We start from the raw sequence: 21,586 nt of genomic DNA on the forward strand, positions 1-21,586 counted from the left end.
CCTGCATGGACATTATCAGCCACCTTACATTACCTCCCTGTCCTTGCACACAGGATCCTTGTTGTGATAAGTTTGTTCTCACAGACTTTGAATACCAGAGTGTTTAAGTAAATATTTTCCTCACCTTGTCTCTATCTTCCATCCTCACAAAAGCAGTAGCCACTGAGACTGGAAAACATCACAGGGATCCTTGCACTAGTTTCAGTTCCCCTCCTTTCCCAAGGCTCGTATGGTTCACGGTGGAGGGGATGCAATACTTCTCTGGGAATTAGCACCTGTCTTTTCAAATATCAGTTCTTCCCTTCCCTTCCCTGCAGCTACAACAAAGGATGGGAGTCATGGCAAACCAATTCTGTTTCCTTTCTCCACCCAGCCCTAGTCTGACTGTGGGTGTTAACCTCACTGAGTTGGATATGCTGCTGGATATGCCTATAGATTCCTCCTGGTTACTAAGAGGCAGAAAACTGAGTAGGTTTTCCCCAACTGGGCCAAATGCTCTACTCCAAAATAGTGGCAGACACAATTTCTTCATAGTTGTGGAAGTGCAGTGAAAGAGGTAAGAATCTGCAGCAGGAAAAGAAAGATGAAAGTGTGCCTTCCCTCTCCACTTGCATTTATTAAACCCCTTAGGTTCACACAATCTGGCATGCTATTCTTTTGGATGTGTTCTTGAAAGTTTTATTCAAGCACTGGTGTGATCTCTAACCTGCTGCCTTTCGTATCAGCTACCTATTTCTCCTATCCTTCTGCCTTGGTTGCCCAGACCATAAACACTATGTTTAAGAGCTGTTGTAGTTGGTTCAGTATCTTTGGCTATGCATATCAGTGTGTAATTAATATATATTACAATCAATACATACACTGTGGGCTCCTTGCATACTGAAGAAAAACAGTCTCCTACACCGAGAAAGCTTTCCTACTAGTGTACAACTATCAGGGCAAAGCTGGGTTCTGTGCCCACCATAGTAAAAGTACTGACCTTTCTTTGGCCTGAGGCAAGCATTTTTAAAAAGCTTCAAATGGATGTGGGAAGAATGTGTTCAGGTTGAAGAGCACTTCAATCACATACCAGCTCCGAAGGCAAAGAAGAATGTCTTGTCTGGGTACTCTTCCAGCAGGTCCTTCACCCTCCTGCCCATTCGTTCATTTCGCTTGTAGATGAGCTCTTGGCGGAAGTAGGTGTCTATCTCTTGAGCAGTAACACGTTCAGGGGCCAGAAGTGTAGCATTAATGAAATTTGGAACCTATGGTAGGAAAAAAGAAGTCTTAAAGAAAGGGGCATTTATTTCCCAGGCAGCTGTCATACACAGGAATTTTGTTGCATCACTGAATGTGGCAGTCACTTTGTCCCTCAAGCCACATCCAGTGGGACAAAACCCAAAGAAAGCTAGAAAATGACTCAGCAAACTTCTGACAATGCATAGTGCTTCATTTCTCTCAACACATTTCTCTCTGGTTTCATAAATCAGCCAGCTGATTTTTTTTTTTTTATGCAAAGTCAACAAATAATCTATTTGCCACACTATAGATTCCAAATCCCAATTGCTTGGCTGAAGAAAGTAAATATTTGCTCCTGGCTGTCTTTAGCTACGTACGTCTTCTTTAATTACCTTAAGTATGACATAACTATAATGATAATTATGGCCTTCTAAGAGAGTTTGATTGGTATCAGAGTCCTCAGGCTGTCGAAGAACAACCATGCAATTTGAACTATTTTTTTTGTTTTTTGTTTTGTTAAGAAAAAAAAATCCCCAAACTTTCTAAATAAAAAAGGGCCAAATTTTGTCAGGAAAGAAAGTATTATCACTTCCAGTTCCCCTGTCCTCAAGGAATCTTTTAAAATACTGGCTTTCTCCCTTGGGGCCCCAAGGCAGCTGTGGCTGTACACTACTCTGACCTCTTGCTAGTGGAGAGAAACATGGGTCTGGAGCTTCAACCATCCTGGCTTCTCAACAAGCTTTAGACATTGCAGATATGGGGACTGCTAAGACAATAGCCTGCAAGTGGTGGTATCTGGGGAGCAGAACCACTGAGCCAGGTGCATTCACTTGCAAGGCTGAAGCAGCTGAAGAATCTTTGGAGTGACTGTTTCCAAAGGGTTGTTATCCCACAGTGATAAGACAGTGAGCAAGCATGGGGTCAAGTACAATTTACAGAGAAGTTCTGCTTAAAAACAAACTGATAGTGTTGCAAACTATTACTAGTCATCTCTGCTGTGAGGGAGACTGCCCATCAGTGGAGCCTCTCATGTAAATAAGGGGCAGCTGCTCCCTCAGGCATGCATGTCTCAGCAAGAGATGTTCTCTCCAAGGACCTCGAGGCAACACCAGCTGTCTGCAGTCTGTATCATCTCAGCAGAATAGTGATGTAGCATTTGTATGACCTGACAGTGCTAGCCTCCTTTGAGAAGCCCTTTGAAAAGTATCAATGAAGTGCACTGTGTAAGACCTAAGTAGTGTTAACGACCAGGTTGCCTGCAATTGCAGGCTGAGGGATGTGCAGGACAGAAAGGTAACAACACATGCACAAGGCTCAGTGCTGGAGAAGCAAGTGTTAGTTTGACAGTATTTCCAGCTCCACAATACTGCACCGCATATATCAAAAGCCCATAGGAAAATGGATACTCAGCAGGAAAAGCTCAGGTACCAACACCCACTTGTCCAGTACTGTGAGGCTAGAGCCTAATTTCTCATTGATGTGCATGAACTGCTAGGCGGTACCTCACAAACAAGAATAGAGAGGCCTGATGTTTTGGTCTGAGGTTAGCTAATCTAAAAGCCTGAACAGGCCAAATTGGTCCCTGCTGGGCATTTTCTTGTGGTGTAAAGATCAGAGCACTGCATCCCACTGTGCTGCTTAGGAAACCGTCTCCATAAACGAAGTCTGTGAGGCCTCACAAGGTTTTATCTTCCCTCAACATTCAGTGTAAATCTATCTTTTCTTTGTTTCACTTTATTTCTCTTCTTTGGACCTTGCCCACAGTATGCAGTCATACTGATCGGGGACATTAAAAAGCTTGCAACTTGCCCAGCCTTACACAAGCATCCACATCATGAGTGCATTTTTCTGTCACTATTTGCACAAAAGAGCCTGCCGCTGCTCTCTGTTGGTGCTAAGTACATTCATACCTAAGACAGCATAATTCCACGGGATCCTTAAGAAAATAAAGGATTAACTCATAGAGCTTCATACTAAAGCAAACACAGCACACATCTAAAAATTAAGGCCAGGTGCACCTTCGCTGCTTGCATGTAGCAAGACAGGGATGAGTTGGTGCAGATTCCTGGGATGAGAGGCGCAGGGAAGCAGATGTGCCAGGGAGCCAGCAATGTGCCTTTGGCCCTTACCTGCAAAGGGCTTGCCTGAGGAGAGACAAGTGTGAGTGAGACAGGAGTTAGTGCCATGGGGACATCTGCGTAGTACAAGGGCTGCGGTGGCAAGACTCACTTGAGAAGTGTCATGGCTGAAGATGATGGAGCTGAGGTCTCCACAGCTGTAATGCTTGACAAGGTCTTCTGTTGTATAGGGGATCTGGAAACTGCCTGTTCGGAGGCTCTCCTGCTGCAAGAGAGTCTGATTCAAAGCAAAGACCACCTGAGGGAGGGGGAGAGGGAGGAAAAGAGTTCCTGGTGAGTTCTTGTTTTGTCCCTTGAGAAGGTCAGACATGTAGCTGCCTGCTGAGGGACCTCTGAAGCTGCTGCCACTCTGAGTGCACCAGTTGACTTGTCGCCAACCTACATCTCCTCCAGGTGTGTAGATACTCACACCTCAGGTCTCACATGCCTACTCACACGGAAATGACTCACAACACATAACTCCGGGAGGTTTTGCCCGTGATGTGATTAATATACAAGATACAAAGGCGCAGACTGAAGCTGGGGCAATCTTGCTCCCCTAGGTGACCGTTTGCCCAGCCACCATAAAGCCCTAGGGCCTGATGAGTTCCTAATCCCACAGCTTCTCAGCCACCTACCTAAATTAAACATAACTCTCCTGTTTGCCCTCCCTTCCTCATCCACACGGAACACTTACACTGTTGTTTCTTGTTTCCTGTCTTCTTCTGCCACACACCACATTTATTTCAGGCAGGAATGGCTCTCTGGGGCAAGTTGGTGAAGTATGGCAGCTGCCTGGGGATGCAGGACAGCCACCATCCTCACAAGTGAGTCTGAGGGCAGCAGCCACTGCCACCATCCCTCCTCTTCCTTCTTGGCATTCACCTGGGAATGACAACGCTCCCATTCCTTTCAGCTCAAGCTGTACCAGCATGGCTGCCATAGCTCCTGCCCCCTGGCAGCCTCTTCCCTTGACCGAAAAGGGAGAAGATCAGCAGAGGTCTCCTCCAGGTGTTGCTGCTTCACTACCTGCAGCACAGCATGGCTCTCCTAGGGTGGTAGTGCCTCAGGGCCTGACCCAGACAGCTGCTGCTCCAGCTGCCTCCCAGCTGGTACAATGAAGATGACCACCACTTAGAATCATTTTAGTTGGAAGAGGTCCTCAGGATCATTGAGTCCAACCATAACCTAAGCTAACTCTAGCACTAAGCCCCATGTCCCTAAGAACCTCATCTAAATGCCTTTTAAACACTTCCAGGGATGGTGACTCTACCACTTCCCTGGGCAGCCTGTTCCAATGCCTGACAACCCTTTCCATAGCAAATTTTTTCCTAATATCCAATCTAAACCTCCCCTGGCGCAACTTGAGACCATTTCCCCTTGTCCCATGTCTTGCTACTTGGGAGAAGAGACCAACACCCCCTATGCTACAGCCTCCTTTCAGATAATTGTAGATAGCAATATGGTCTCCCCTCAGCCTCCTTTTCTCCAGGCTAAACAGACCAAGCTCCCTCAACTGCTCCTCAGACTTGTCCTTCAGGCCCCTCACCAGCTTTGTCACCCTCCTCTGCTCTCCCTAATATTTCAATGTCTTTCTTACGATGAGGGGCCCAAAACTGAACACAGTATTCAAGGTGCAGCACAAGAGAGCAGTTCGGAGCAACACTTTGAGAGGGGCACCAAAGAGACAATGCAGCACCTCCATACCTCTCCCTCACTGCTCCGGCCACTGCAGTAACCAGCTGCCGAGCCCTGGGAAGTCAGTGAGGACTTCGAGCGGAAACTCCCCAGGCTGAGCATAGGATGCTAGCAGGCATACTGATGTGGTGCGGAGCTGGCTATTTGCCCATGCAGGTAGCAGCTCACTATCAGCATGAGGCAAGTAAAACACTGCCATTTCCTCTGAACACAGCATGTACTAAAGCTACCACTGGTTTGCACACCAAGACTAGACAATTGTTATAAACCTCTACTACCTACTGGCTTATTTTTTTTTATTTCTAAAGGAAGTAAATTGAGAGATATTGTTGGGGTCTTGAAATACATTTCAAAAGTTACTCTTGAGAGCGTCATTTTCCAGGCTCTGGTGGCTCTCTGCAGCCTGATGAGGGCTCTGTGTAATTAACTCCTCCTGGATATTTACCTCCATCAAAAGCACTCTGGGACTGGAGGTATTCACCAACACCATGAAACTCACATATGACTAAGCATACTCTTAATGTACTGAGAACCAATGTGGAGAGTTTCTGGCTGTGTGCTGTGAACGAGCCAGAGCTTGATGTGGCTGTGCTACACGGAAGGTTTTCCCTGAGACACCAAAGACAGAAGGGAAGTAAACAGAAGCTGCTCTGCCCTCGACCCAGGCTGCAGGAGGGGCATCGCCGCTGTGCATGAACAGTATGTGAATAGTGCCCTGCAGCTAATCACCGTAGTGGGGGGGGGAAGAGTGACAGCAAGTGTAACCAATTGTAGCCTGTGCTTGCTGCATGGCCTTTGGGTATAGAGTATATAAGGGCTGGAAAAACGTGGTCTGGGGACATTGATACTCAGTGTTGTTAAGAGTTCATTAAAGAGTACTGATGTTAAATTCATATTGAATTGGATTCATTACTCTCGCCCGGCCTGCCCATCGCGCTTGAAGAGCTCCTGCCGGCATTTGCATTCATCACATCTTACATCAAATGGTAGCAGAGGATGGTTAGCAAAGCAGAAGACTCCAGAGCGAAATTACTGCGGTAAGCAGCATCCATAAAGATGGAGCCAAGCCGGGGTGTAGGAAAGTGTGCTTAGTCCGATATCAAAAGACAAGCACCAGACCAGCTGGCCACTCGCCTCCTACTTTAAGACCACGCTGATATAAGATAATGGATATTGAAACAGCCGCGGCACTGTTGACGACTGTTCTCTCTAAGAGAGGTATTGAATTGTCACAGGAAAAGTTAATCACATTGATTTTTTTAGCTCAGAAGTGGGGACACTTTGGAGAAATTCCACTTTTGTTTTCCCCAACGGAATGGAGATCAGTGGGGGACACTATGTGGGATAAGACTATCACAGGGGAAGAAGAGAAAGAAATTAAAGCTTTGAGAGAATTGTGGAAAACCGTGTTAGAATCATGAGAAGTTATGAAGTTGGAACAAGGGGCTGCCCTGAGAGCCGCAAGGGCGCTTGTCCCAGAACAAACCTGGACTGATAAAACTTGTCAGCCAAAAGAAAAGAGGGGCCTATGGGCTACTCTGTGGGGTCTGCCTGCCGTTCGGGGTGGTCGCGGGGTCTCAGCTCAGCCAATACTCTCGCAATCCGATCTGTGGTGGGAGTTGGAAACTTTGCCATACTCAAACAAAGAACCGGAAGTTTCCCCCTCTGAGTCTCTGGGGCAATGTGAGAAGAAAGCGGAAGTGCAACTAGTCGACTGTCCGGATGTGGGAGGCCCTGAGTGCTGCCCTCCTCCTACCGCTCCGCCTCTGCCCTGCCCCGAGCCGGACGCCCCCCTCCGAGACTATCGCAGTGGGACTGGCCGGGCCCGGGGGCCGGGCCCGGGGCCGGGGTCGCTGCACAAGTTGCCTCTGCAAACACCTGCGGAAGTTTCTTGTGAGCCTCCTTCTACACCACTGGGCTCACCGCAAGCAGTAGAGCAGTTACTGCAAGTTATTACCAACAAGCTTGAACAACTTAACTTGAGAGTGTCAAATTTAGAGAAAAATAAGGAACAAATCAAATTTCAAAAACCAGCTTGCTTTCCACAAACAATGCAACCAAAGGTACCTATAGATTCTACTGACCAGCTGCAGCCCTGACATGGCAGATGGTCAGGGGTCATCAAAGATGCCATCCTAGAAGGTGACTGGTCTCCAGCAAAATTAGCCCTACCGGTAATTCAAAATATGAACACTCAGACAGCGGTATGGGAACCACATGAATGGAAAATTTTACAGCAAGCAAAACAAACAATCACCAACTATGGTATACGTTCAGAAGCTACCAGACACAAAGAACATCTCCAAACCTGTATTACAATCAGCGACCAACCGTGAACCAGGTTTCTTTCACCTCAACAAGCCAAGCACCGCAGGAAGCCTTGGAGTTGATGTGGAGACAGCAGTATATATAACATTGACCAATACTGCAGTTCATAGAATACCAACAAATGCTAAAGGACCTTTATTTCGACAAGATAGTCTCATTGGAGGCCTATTGATTGGCCGTTCTTCTGCTAGTATCAAGGTTCTTATAATAATACCAGGGACAATTGATGCAGATTTCACAGGAACTGTTCAAATCCTGGCCTACACTCTGCATCCGCCAATTTTTATTCCTTCTGGGAGTAAAATAGCTCAGGTAGAGGCATTGGAAAACTGCCTACCAATGCTTCCAGGAGTTCCTCCAGCATCCTCAACAGAAAGGCAGGATAAAGGATTTGGATCGACATGTCCTGCAGTTTGCTTCACCTCATCAATGACTCAGCGTCCCATGTTACATGTACAACTATTTCGATCTGATTCTACTGTTGTTGTAGATGTAAATGCAATGCCTGATACTGGAGCTGATGTCTCTATCATTAGTCAATTCAAATGGCCACGAAAATGGAAACTTCAAAAATCAATTTCTTCCACTGTAGCTGGAGTAGGGGGTCAAACTACTCCAAATATAAGTGTTGATCCCATTTCCATCAGTTTCTCTGAAGGTCAATGTGTGACCCTTAGGGTGTATGTAATGGAACTGCCAAGCAGCCTTGAGGCGCTTATTGGCCGTGACGTCTTGGGGCAGCTTGGTGCCGTGTTAACTACTTCACCTTTTCCTTAGTGGTCACTGGAAAGCAGTCGCCCAGCCCTCCATTGACCTGGTTAACAGAGAGCCCAGTTTGGGTTGACCAGTGGCCATTAACAGAAGAGCGACTGCAAAAGGCACATGAATTAGTAGAAGAGCAATTAGTTGCAGGCCATATCAAGCCTTCTACTAGTCCATGGAATACCCCGATTTTTGTAATACCAAAAAAGAGTGGAAAGTGGTGATTATTACATGACTTGCGAAAGGTAAATGATCAAATGCAAGCCATGGGTGCTTTGCAGCCTGGATTACCATCACCTGTAATGTTACCAGAAAATTGGCATATTCTAATTATAGATTTAAAGGATTGTTTCTTTACCGTTCCTTTACATGAACAAGATACACAGCGTTTTGCATTTACACTGCCTTCTGTAAACAAAGCGGAACCAGCTAAAAGGTATGAGTGGGTAGTGCTACCGCAAGGTATGAAAAATTCTCCTACACTGTGCCAAATGTATGGTGCATGGGCACTTCAACCTATTCGTGCATCATGGAAACAAACAATTATTTATCATTATATGGATGATATTCTGTTCTGTCAACAAGCTGAGTTCACAGAAAATTCCATAGTCCAAATCACAATCAAACTCAAAGAAAAGGGGCTGGTCATAGCTCCAGAGAAAGTTCAAAAGTCTGCACCTTGGAAATACCTTGGTTGGTCCATTTGTGATGCACAGATTCGTCCACAAAAAATTGAATTACATACTGATTTACAAACATTAAATGATGTCCAAAAATTGTTAGGGGACATACAATGGATTAGAAATTGCGTAGGCATTACTAACAATGATATATCACCTCTTACTTCACTTCTAAAAGGAGGTGATCCAGCTAAGAAAATAAGCTTAGAGTCTGTGCATCTCAAATGTCTTTCTGATATTATACAAAAGGTATAGACAAATTGGTCTAGCTGAAGACTTTCTGATCGACCAGTTTCCCTTCTTATTAGCAATCTAGAACATCCGTGTGCAATCATCTGCCAGTGGCAAAACAAAGACAGGGAATTCCCCATAGATTTTGCTACAGAGTCTGCCTTTTGTGCCACTGTCAGATTGAAAACAGAAAATGATTTACGATTATTAGAATGGATTTTTCTTAGTGTCCAACCAAAATTTAGCATTCAAACAAGACCAGAAGCAATTGGAGAATTGATTCGAAAAGGAAGATCTTGAATATTAGAAATTAGAAGTCAGGAACCAGCTGACATCAGTATTCCGATAAATGGAGCTGATTTAGAATGGTGGCTGAGACATTCGGTGCCTATTCAGAATGCATTATTAGGATTTATAGGCAACGTACATTCATGACAACCGAAAGGGAAGCTATGGCAATCCCTTAGAACAAATCAGTGATTAGAGAGAAGCAAAGTAAAAGCAAAACCTGTTGAAGGCCTTACAGTATATACAGATGCAGGAAAACGAAGACACTAGGCAGCATGTGTCTGGCAAGAGAATAGTCAATGGAAACAGCATTTAATTGAAGGTTCAAAAGAGGATTCATTGCAGACTTCAGAGCTCACGGCAGTAATATGGGCCTTAGATAATTGGCTGAATTCTGCTTTAAATGTTGTCACAGGTTCTTTGTATGTAGCAGGTGTAATACCCAGAATGGAAAATGCTCTGCTAAGACAATCGAATAATCCTCGATTAGGAAAATTGTTTGTACAGTTGAGAGCTATTTTAAATCAAAGAAAAGAACCCTGCTGTGTGATTCACATCCGCAGTCATCAATGGAATCTTGGTCTAGGTGAAGGAAATAAAATCGCAGATAGTTTAGTAAGTTCCGTACAGCACATGCCTCCAACAGATAAATTCCAACAAGCGAGACAAAGTCATGAGAGCTTTCATCAAAATGCCAGAGGTCTCCAAAGACAATTCGATTTAACTTTAAATGAAGCAAGAAGTATTGTACAGGCATGTCCTCAGTGTGGAAGCCAGATGTTAGGTATAGGAATCGGTGTCAATCCTCGAGGTTTAAAAGCCTTAGAAGTATGGCAAATGGATGTGACACATGTGCCAGAATTTGGAAGACTTAAATATGTGCATGTCACAATTGATACTTTTTCAAAAATGATATGGGCTACTGCTTTACCAGGGGAAAAAGCACAACATGTATGTAAACATCTCACAGCTTGTTTTGCTGTAATGGGTGTCCCAGAAAAGATTAAGACAGACAATGGCCCTGCCTATGTTAGCCAGAAAGTTAGAACTTTTCTAATGAAATGGGGAGTGAAACACGTTACAGGTATACCTCATTCCCCAATGGGCCAAGGAATCATCGAGAGGGCACATCAAATGATTAAAGGGTATTTGAACAAACAGAAGCAGGAAGAGTTAGATTGTCAACAGCATTTAGCAAAGGTGTTGTTTACCTTGAATTATTTATGTTTAACTGGAGACCATGAGGAGCCTCCTGTGATCATTCATCATTATCAGATCAGACTAGGAAGGAAAAACACTTCACCGGAATTCATGGTGAGATATTGTGATCCCACCACTGGATTGTGGAAGGGACCAGTACCTGTTATTTTTAATGGTAGATGGTATATGTGTCTCTCCACAGATCAAGGTCCATTGTGGGTTCCAAGCCGAGCAGTAAAGCCAGAGTTGAAACAAACTCAACCAAATCAACTCCCTGCAACAGAACCTTCGGAGGTCACAGAGTGAGGCGTAACCTTTGCATTGATTTAGCTGTGACATGTATGTGTAACATAGTTATATAAGTAGATCTTTAAACACCACTATCTTCTGAGTAAGTTTATCAACACCCAGCACATTGTTTGTTATAAGTTGAGTACCTTTAAAACAAAGTTCTTGGAATTTGTTTAATCAATCCATTGTGATATTTAAATGGCAATGGAATACCTCAGGTTTATTGCAAAGTGCACTGTTTATGTTGATTGTTGTTGTTATTGATATGTTAAGTTGTTTTTTATCATGTATCAAAGAAGGATTAGAACGCATAGCTAATCAAGCCTGGCTTGTCCAAAAAGAAAAAAAAAGGAGGAATTGTGGAGGGTTTCTGGCTGTGTGCTGTGAACAAGCCAGAGCTTGATGTGGCTGTGCTACACGGAAGGTTTTCCCTGAGACATCAAAGACAGAAGGGAAGTAAACAGAAGCTGCTCTGCCCTCGACCCAGGCTGCAGGAGGGGCGTCGCTGCTGCGCATGAACAGTATGTGAACAGTGCCCGTAGTGGGGGGGGAAGAGTGACAGCAAGTGTAACCAATTGTAGCCTGCGCTTGCTGCATGGCCTTTGGGTATAGAGTATATAAGGGCTGGAAAAACGTGGTCTGGGGACATTGATATTCAGTGTTGCTGAGAGTTCATTAAAGAGTACTGATGTTAAATTCATATTGAATTGGACTCATTACTCTCGCCCGGTCTGCCCGTCGCGCTCAAAGAGCTCCTGCTGGCATTTGCATTCATCGCATCTTACATCAAACCAAATTTTGGGATTACGTGACAGGGCAGATGTTGGAATGAACAGGTACAATTTGCCCTTTCCCAGCACAACAATCCATCTCCTTCAGAAAGGTGCAGGTCTACACTGTTCCCACTAGAGCTAGAGCTGCCCATCTGGATCTAGGCCACTGTGCATATGATTGAGTATGAAAGTGTTTAACTTAGCCTCAGTTCTGGAAGGGTGTTAATCTCATGTTTTTAAAAAGGACAAGAACTCATTTCATTAGCACAAACTGCACCTGATTAAAAGAATACCTGAAGGTAGGCACTCAAGAAAGTTACATCAATCTAACCAGTGGCCATATTGCAAAGGACTTTTGCTTAATTTGGAAGTAAATTAAACAAAACCAAGTTGAAACCACTTTATGTCTGAACAAATTTTGTATGCAGGGTGGGGTTAATTGCACTCTGAAGCCATCATTTTCCATTTGTTTAGCTTTGCTTCCCACACAGAGAAGCCCTAATGGATGTTAATGACAAGACAAGATTCACTGAGACAAGCCAAATCCATGCTGAAAATGTGGGGTCTCTACATCCAGGACTGCTAGGCCATGTCAGGAAAATATCATACATACAATTACACAAGCCAAATGCACTTCCATGGGAATGGCTTATTTTGCAAGTTATTTGACTACCATTGCAGCATTTGCTTGGACAGTTTACCATTAAAATAATATGGCCCTTTCTAGACTCTGCAACCTCTGAAACAATGTCCAGACAGTCTCCGTCCATGGAGCAGGAATAAGACCTGTGAGGGTCTCCTGAGCTGGTCAGGTAGCCCTGCCTCAAAGTAGAGTAAGCACATCAAAGAGGCTTTAAAATGTTTACTGTTTGATTTTCATCTGAACACAAACCAATGGAGGGTAACCAGCTTCTGTGGAGGAAACACCAGCCTGGTGGGTGAGACATGAACAACAAAGCAAATCTTCCTCTCTCTGTTGTACTCCCACAGCCTGCACTATTGCTGTCACCTACTCTCCACGCATATATCTTCCCTTCTCCCTTGCAGTGTGCTTCAGGCAAAGAAGATTCAGTCCCTTCTTCAAACAGACATGGCCTGGACTGTAATAGCCAGGTCAAGCCACACAGACATCTTCCTTCCACATGCCCACCCACTAGCTGTAAGAAACTAGCAAACAGTAAACTGCAAAGAAGGAAATAAATGTCTCAAGAGCATGGTTTAAAACCACAATTACTACCTGCAGCTATAGAGGATTACCACACACATTTACACAGAAAGAGAGGCAATTTACCCCACCTACCTTGATACCTACATTCTAAACTTACTGCTGGCATGACACAAAGTTGTCATGGTGAGGCAGCTTTAGCAGCTCTGTGCTCTTTGTTAAGGGTACATCTTTCTGGTATGGAGATGGTAGAGTTGATACTGGACACATCTCAGGATGGCAGCAGCCGAAGCGCTTGCCTGCCCAGCTGGGGAAGCACAAAAGACCTTTCACAATGAGGTGGTTCATGTGTCACCTCAAAAACCAAAGCGTCCAAGTGCACTGCGCAAGACTCCTACATCCCATCCCAACCATGACTGCCAGGGGATGGAGCATCCAGCAGGCTGCCATGGACCCCATAGCATGGATGGTGGGTTTGTGTGGCATTACATGGACTGATTTTCTTTGTCATGGGAGGTCTACAGAGGGCTGTTCCCCATGAGCAACATATTTTCCCACGTGGATCTACACTTGCATTGTACCATTGTGCATAGCACCTGAAAGAGAAATCACACAAGAACCCTCTGAAGTTCACCCAGAGGGGAGATTTTCACCCTGATGTTGAGGAACAGAGGTGGTCTCAGATCCTTTTATGACAGCAGTACCAGCTCAAGTCACTTTGTACCATTCTCAACCACAGCCCAAGCCCTGGGAATAAGAAGAGTCAAGATAAAACAAATGAGCGGAAATCCAAAGAGCATCAGAGTCCTTGACTAACAAGTTACAGTAACTCATGTCATCAGGCTTTGCACCATTGGAGGGCAGGAGATGCTATTGCCAGAAATACTCTTCACATCAGCTGGACTGAACAGAATGGTGGCATCTGCTGGAGGAGTATGGCAGACATACTGAACAACTGCACAGCATTAGGATTTGACATCGGTGTGTGTGCAGAGTCTCTCAAAGAAATGTGATAGCTTCTCTCCATTTCTGTATCACTTACACCTTCTTGGGGCAATTTTAACTCCCCTGCTGAAAGAGACAGGGTCTAGGGTAAAGAGGGAGGAGCTGTTTGCAGTATCAGGTGTTGCTTAAAGCTGTGCCCTGGTCAGAAGGTTATCTTCAGTAAACAGTAAATGGTTAAAAAGTCAGGATATCAAGAGAAGGAAAATTCCTGAACCTGCTTTCCTTAAAGGATTTAATTTGCTGAGATGGGTCTTGCTCAGACATTGATACCTCTTATCTGTCCTTGTTTCTCAAAGAAACATTAGACTAGGTGCAAAGTGACACTTCAGGAAGACCACAGCCATCAAACTCTGTGGATTGAATCCCTGTCTTGTTTACCAGATGTGAAAAGCTGAAGAAAGTCAACAGAGCATGAGAAGCAGGGACCAGATCAACAACTGATCTAAAACTGCTGTATTTGCTTTGCACAAATACTTCTTGCTTTCCTAGCTCCCCATTCAATCCTGCAGTCCCTTCATTTCTAGTAAGTCCAAGAAATTAAGAAGACAACAGAAAAGAAGGAAAGGTTGAAGCGAAATTTTCAATCGAAAACAAGAATTTGTGCTGAGCTGAGCTCCTCCAACAGGTGGTACAGGAAGTATGCATCTGTCTTCCAGGTATCTCATGCATTGCACTGTTAATACTAATTCTAAAATCTTTCCGGTGTTGGAATCTGCAGAAATTACTCCACGTTCACCCTCCTTGCAAAACTATTCTTCTTTACTTCACATCTCCCCGCCGACATATTTGGAGAACAAAAGTAACAAGTTCATTAGAAAAGGACTTTTTTCCTCCACCTCCCATTTCCACTGTGATCTCTCTGTATTTCCCCAACCATTGCCCTTTTTGTACTGTTGAAAAAAATCAGATAAGCTTTCTGGCATACATGTTGCTGAAAGACTCATTCTCCTCTTGGAGATTTCTTCAGCTGTCAGGAGACACTTGCCCCCTTTGCTAGCATTGTTGGAGTGGCCTGTTAGGCTATGGGGGTGGGGAAAAAGGGGTCAGAACCCGGCAGATGCCTTTTTTGTCAAAGAAAAAAGACCCCCTGCCATCCTCTCCACTTTTCAGCACTTTCATCCACACTGGATCAAAGTGCTATTCTGCATATGAAAGGAACCTGGCATTATGCACCTCAAATTAGACTATTGCCATCCCGCTGGCTTCCAAGTCTTTCCAACAAAAGCATTCACATCCGTTCCATCATTTGCCTCATCTTCTGTTTCTTTTCTCTCTCAGCTTAGTTTTTGAGGGCCATTCAGTCCCTTGAATTATAGTCTGGAGAAGCATCTTCTTGCTCTAGGATCGCTCAGCTGGACAATTTGCTTTTAATTGTCTTAATGAACCATTGGCTGCTTCTGAGCCCTTCCCAGTGATTAACTGCATCCATTACAGCTTCCATTCAGCACCTTCAGCCAAGTCTTTTCCTCTTCCTTCTTTCTCCAAAGTGTGATTCTCTCCTTGTTCTTCACCTGGAGGAGACTATTGCTTCTCTAGGCCAGAGACCAAATCAAAGGCATTGTGACTATGGATGTCAGTAGTCCCCCTTTGTCATGTTAATGGTCCAGCAGGCCAAGTGCTAAGAAGAAACTGGGACTCCTCATTCCCATATGATGCAGCTCATTACGTCTGGTGCCCACACCTCAGCTGCCTTCAAGGCAGAAAGTTGGGACTCTCGAGGAGACATGCAAACATCTGCCTGCACACACAGGCAGGAGGAGTCTGATTATGGCAGGGGCTGAGGATACCAACAGGAAATGTAGCCCACAATGTGAAGCCTTAAGAAGATCTTAAGTTACTTTCAGGGCTGTTGTACCAGATAAGATGTGGTACAAGATGTGACCCCTGTAACAAGCTTTTGTAAAGAGAAACAAAAGGAAACAAATTCCCAAACTTGGACCACTTTTGTGAGAAAAAAATGCATTCAGGTGACCAAAAGAGGTAGGTTATCCAGAGACTCACCTAAAGGATAAGACACAAATGGTACAAGTCACTGATACAAAAGGAAATTGAAACCATTCTAGGTTACCTATAAGCTATAAGTTTCCCGAGGACTTGGTTTTATTTATATCTTTTATTCTCAAAAGCCAGCATGGCAAATAGAGGGAGAGCCTCTTCTCTACCACAATCATCCACGGCACTTTGATGACACTGTTTGCCTCAAATCAGACACAAAGATGCTGGCAGAGGTAACAGCAGTGAACTTGATTTTTGGTCTGCTGACAACAAACTCACTCTGGCACACACCGTGCCAGATTCTTGCAGTGTGCCTTTCCAGAATCAAACAAAAAGACACTCTAAAGTTTTAGGTTGTTATCAGAGATTTATAAGTGAATATACAAGCCAACCCTTCTCCAACTGAAAGCTATAAAAACTAGGGACTTCCAATAATTCATGAGGCACTTCTGAAGTAGCAAATGAATTTATCATCCTCCTCTTTGTGCAGGATTGTGTAAACATTAGGAAAGTTTGTTTTTAAAAACGCTCACAAATCATACCTTCATCAGATACATTTTTACCTCATCAAACAGAACTAGGGACTAGCCCTTTGTAGTCCTGAAACAAAGTTCAAACTTAGAACTCCTGCCTGTCTCCTACTCAGCATTTTTTCAGTTAGCAATGCTCAGCTTGTTTTGGATTAGCATTGCCATGTAGCTCCAAAAGTCAGGTCAAGATCATACTTGGGAACAATTAACCAAATGAAAAATAATTACTAGCAATCCAAATTTCTCTTAGGGTATGCCACTTTCCAATTTAGAGTACTGCCTAACCAGTATGCTAGTAGTAAAGGTTTCATTCTTCTGTACAATTACTTATTTAACAATACACTTACCACAGCCACCTCAAAATTTTATTAAAAGAAATACAGAGTGCCAAAGCAAAAAATCTGCAACTAAGGTTTCTTGGGCTGAGATTTGGTATATATTTAAAATTCAGCACCTGCAATTAAAGTTTTACTTCTGTTTTGTTGTTATTGTTTTGGTTTTGTTTTCTATTAAAATGGGAGTTGCTTTAGTCTACTTCCTCTTCCTTCTTTTTCACTGGATAATCTTAAACTTAGTGGAAGAAAAATTAAAAAACTGAGGTTAAGAAATCAGACTGGTCTTTTTTAAAAAAAAAACTTTTACTCAACTGTACAGGAAAATTCCCTTAGCAAGCAAACAGTTTGGCTTTCCAAACTGTAGAAATTATGTGAAAAAGAAATGTAAAAAATGATTAAGACATCACTGTGTCTGTGAGGAGTACACTAGTAACACAGCCAAAGCCCAAGTCATCTCCACAGGTTCAAGGACATCATATAGCAGTACTTTTTAATCTTCCAAAAATGCAATCACTGAAACTAAACAAACTTGGTATTGATGACCTGTGACTTGGCCTCCAGCTTTCTTTCACTCATCCACAGATACTCTTTGGAGTATTGCTAGATGAAGGAAAAGTTTACAAGTCCCCTCTTACCTGCCTTGATTATTTTTTCACTTGTCCTCTCCACCACAGGCCATGCGTAGCTTAGGACTAAACTTGACAGCAGTTTGGAAGATGCTAGCAATAGCATGTCTTAGAAATGCAGAATACTGAACTTTAAAATAACTCTCACCAGTTCTTCTGCACCTTTTTCTGTGGAATGGAATAATTCAGAAAATGAGCTTTTCATTAGCTAGAGTGCTTTCCCCTTTTTCTGTAAAATCAATGTACATTACTTGCATAATTCATGTAAGCATGAGCAAATCAAGATGATAAAGTTAACAGAGTAAATAATCTAGCCTTGCAATGTAATGAACAAGCTCAGACAGTTATCCTGTGCCTTCTGGTGACCATGCAATGAGATACTTTGGATTTTCTCGAAGTTCTGCAAGCAGAGGAAGCACATTACATATAAAACACTCAGCATTGATGAAACATTTTTCCACTCACCAGAACAGTTAGGCCTGGACTCTGGCTGCTCTTCCAAACAGAACAATTTTGAACCAGTGCTAACATTAAAAGCAACTTGGAGTATGTTTAAGAGAAGCTTCTGGCTTCCAAATAGAGCACAGGAGAGTAAGATGACCTTTGCAAAGTACAGAAGTGAAAAGGAGAGTTTATGTTAGTGGTAGACTTGCCAAAAAAAAAGCCCTCAAACAAGAACTGCTGAAATGGTCCCTAGCTGGTTTCATGCAGATCAGAGGCTGGAAGTTCTCAGTGTAAAAGCTTTCCAAGAAGAATAGCTAACAAAATTTTCACATAATGGAACATAAGCCAAAAGCTGTGCTTCTCATAGTAACTGGGAGCTCAGCCTTATAAAAAAAATTAGCATATCTCAAGGTACGGGGGGAATTTACAAGCCACTGGCTGTGCTGTGTGAATACCCTGAGAGGACATTCCTGGAATGAGCCAGCTGGCTCCACTGACAGATGTACCTTCCTTTGCCTTCCTGGCTGTCCACATTAGGACATGACCAGCCAACACACCAAGCTGCCTTTGTGGAAAAATCTAAAATACTCTGATTTTCAGACTCACAAAAACCCACCTGCTGCCAATGCAATCAGGGAACTGCTAGGTATTTGGCACTTCTGAAAGATAGGCTATTTATTTTTTAAAAGTATAAGGGTTTGGGCATTTTTTGTGTGTCCTCTTTCAGTTTTATTCTGGAAAGAGATTTGCGCATGCCCACAAGACCCTAAGAATTTTAAGTGACTTGCAAGAAATCTCACAGATCAGGTAAGCTATTGCTTGCAAAGTATTCAAAATTTGTGGACTTCTGTGCCAATTTCAATACATCCAAAGCTAGAATAAAGGATTTGTATTTCCCCTGCCAACCCAAAGACTTATCTGCTTTATTATTTTCCTTTCCTTGCTGACTAAATTTGAAAATAAAATTGTTAAATCATCAAAAAGTAACTGCAGTCAATCAAAATGTGAAGTCAGAAGGACGTTAGCTCAAATTGAATCACAGTAGCTTTCTAACAGGCGTCTATCAACAGCACCACTTGGAATGGATCAGAACAAAATGCATCAGAGAAAAATTATCTGAAGATTTTGTAAGCCTTATACCCTTCAGATCAACTGAACAGAGATAGCTTCATCACCTCAGTGAACAGAGTAGCCAGCAGTCCAACAATGAGCTAACCCAGCCTTCTTCAGTGATTTTGAGCCCTAGACAGACAAATAATTTTGTTAAAGGCCAGAGAACGTCACCTTTCCTACCACAGTTCCACAGCACATGGTTATACATACTCACTGTCAGAGTGTTGTGGATAAACATTTGCTTGAGGACCCCTGAGAAAAGTGGAGGTATCTGCCAAGAGCTCATCATCTACACAAACTCACCAGGATTACAAAAGTCTGACTGTTAAGAGTAAAATGGCCTAAGAAAAGCAGGAAGACTCTGGGGTGTGGAGAAACGTTGTGGTAAAACAAGAACCAAGCATGGCAAGATTTATCTCATGGGTATGTTATACTTCAGCCTCGGAAGGAAACACTTCTTCCTGGGCTAGGAAGGGCAATGCTTTTTCAGGATATGTGGAAAAGTTGCAGTACAACTGGTAGCAACTCAACTAGCAACTCCAACTATGGAAAAATGCAAGAATGTATTGGCTTAAGGTCTGTAACTTTCAGCACCAAAGCAAAAGGTCCTGGTGCACTCAAAACTGTGCAGAAGATTTTAAAGGCATAATGGGAAGTAAATACTCATTCTCCAAATTGAGTCTTGGAAATAAGATACAAACAACATTGTACAACAGCAGTTGCTTGGTGAATATCTGCTAAAACTGTGACAGAAACCAAACTGGTGCTCATTTGTGCTTCGAAGCAGCCCAGGCTCCAAAACTCCCCTTCCTTTTTACTCTTTTCCCAGGGCTGTAAGCTCATTTTTTTCACTCAAGCTCATCTTTGGGGTTTTTTGCCTCCTTACACATAAGCAGGACAGAGAAGTTACTGAAGACAGAGAAATATCAATATCACCTCTTCCCTAACTTTTCCAGACATGGCAGTATTTGAGCTTGGAAGAAAAGTCCACAAGAGCCCTGTTGGTATAGGAATCTTCCTAGACATTGCCCTAAGAAACACTAATTTAAAAACACTCATCAACCAATATCAGACATGAGTTTCTCTCACTGATGCCAGTTTTTCAGGCTCTGCACCATTTATGATTATTAATAAATATACCTATTATTAATAAATACATTGATGATTATTAATAAATACAACTAAATACAAAGCTACAAGGGCAAGCAGAGATTTCCTGTTCAGAACAGGTCGCATGCATTATGTTATTAAATGCACTTGGTGTTGAAAAGCAAATTCACATCAAACATATATTTTGTTAGGGAACCTTACACAGAAAAACATCTGTGACAGATGTGACAAGGAATGAAATCACCATCCCTCAGAAAAGCATTTCAAACTCTTGTGTAAATCCAATAAAATGAAATGGGGATAAACATTCTGAACCTGCTGAGCAATTAGGAATTAATGTAAGAAGTAAATTAAAGTTTCCCAAAAGGTTTCAGAAGTCACTGGAAGTTTTGCACATCAAGCCCACTCTAATCTCATTGAGCCCAGTGGAGATCTACAAAGTACTGTGAGTATACATGTGAATTCCAAAGACAGAGTACATTAAAACCTTTTGTCATGTGCATGCACATCACTGTCCAGAAAATTCAGTCCACAGTCTTCTAGCTGAGCAATTCTGCAAATTAAGTGTAATACTCTTGCTAGCATCTCACTTGATTGTTTCTACTTTTCTTGCACTCAGAAACAGGATTTCACACTATATGAGCACATTGAACTGGTTCTGATAGATTGGTTTAAGCCCTTCTTCCTACTGCACAAACCTGAACTCTAAATAAATTCCCCTCCTTTAACCATTAAAAAGCCCCCTCTTCCAGACTTCCCTTTCTGCATGTTTGTATGTGACCTGCTGGCATTCAACATTATTGTGTGGCTATCCAAATAAGCCCCAGAATCAGTGAAGGTGTACTTGGTGGGCTGGAGACCTGTTAAGCTCAGCCAGACTCAGTAAATTCAAAGTTTCCTGTTTGTTGCTGCTATGAAGGTGGGGAGGAGAATGGTAGTAGGGTCCATTCCTGATGGTCAAATGCTCAGTGCTCAAACTCATATACTAACTGCTATCACACTTGCTTCTTCTAATCAGGCTGGCTGTACCTCCCAGACTCAATGGCAATAGGCATCAATGTTTCAGGATCAAATTCAAGTCGCAATGGTGATGTATCAAATTCTTCTAACTTGATAGTATTGATGCTCTGCCAGGTGACAAGAAGCATTGAAGATGGGAAGCTTTTCCACATCCATCCTTAAATGGTAAGAGTGAGATCCAAGGAAGACAACTCACTCCTTTGGTATGTCCTCTGGTCAGCATCAAAGCTTAGTACTAAACCCAGAAGCGCCATCCTTCACAGCCTCTACTGCAACCTCCTTGTACAACCCCTTCCAGAAGACTTTTCAGACGAAGCAGACAGCACTGCTACCTGAAAAGTGTCCTGCTTGTCTAATATGTGCACACCAGAAAAGTATGAATTTACAAACATAAACATAGCAGTACCACTGGTTAAGAGGTGCAAACCTGAGCCCTACACCAGGCTTACAGCTAGTATGTCCAATTGCATATAGACTCCTAAATGTTTCAAACCACGTAAAACAAAACATGAAGGCTGTACACCCTGGCAAATAACTCCCTCATTCTCTGTCCTTGGCTATGGAAACTGACAAGCCACCCCAGCTCTGGGACATGAGATTTCTCCCAAGCTCATTTTTTGCAAGGAAGATAATCAAATAAATATCAATTCAAATCAT

General features: G+C 43.1%; 1 protein-coding gene across 6 annotated transcripts in view; it reads right to left on the minus strand.

Annotated features, from left to right (window-relative positions):
• Window positions 1-21,586, minus strand: part of TRABD2A (TraB domain containing 2A) — a 122,453-nt gene that overhangs the window by 56,981 nt on the left and 43,886 nt on the right. For 4 of the 6 annotated variants that reach the window (XM_071802195.1, XM_071802194.1, XM_071802192.1 and 1 more), the window contains exons 3-4: window positions 3,448-3,594; window positions 1,070-1,244 (exon numbers count right to left, since the gene is read on the minus strand). In XM_071802195.1, the coding sequence (XP_071658296.1) occupies window positions 1,070-1,244; window positions 3,448-3,594 (322 nt within the window). The remainder of the gene's footprint in view (window positions 1-1,069; window positions 1,245-3,447; window positions 3,595-21,586) is intronic. The other 2 variants (XM_071802191.1, XM_071802193.1) reach the window with 2 other exon arrangements.

The sequence above is a fragment of the Patagioenas fasciata genome, chromosome Z (genome assembly GCF_037038585.1).
Source record: "Patagioenas fasciata isolate bPatFas1 chromosome Z, bPatFas1.hap1, whole genome shotgun sequence".
Taxonomy (NCBI): Eukaryota; Metazoa; Chordata; class Aves; order Columbiformes; family Columbidae; genus Patagioenas; species Patagioenas fasciata.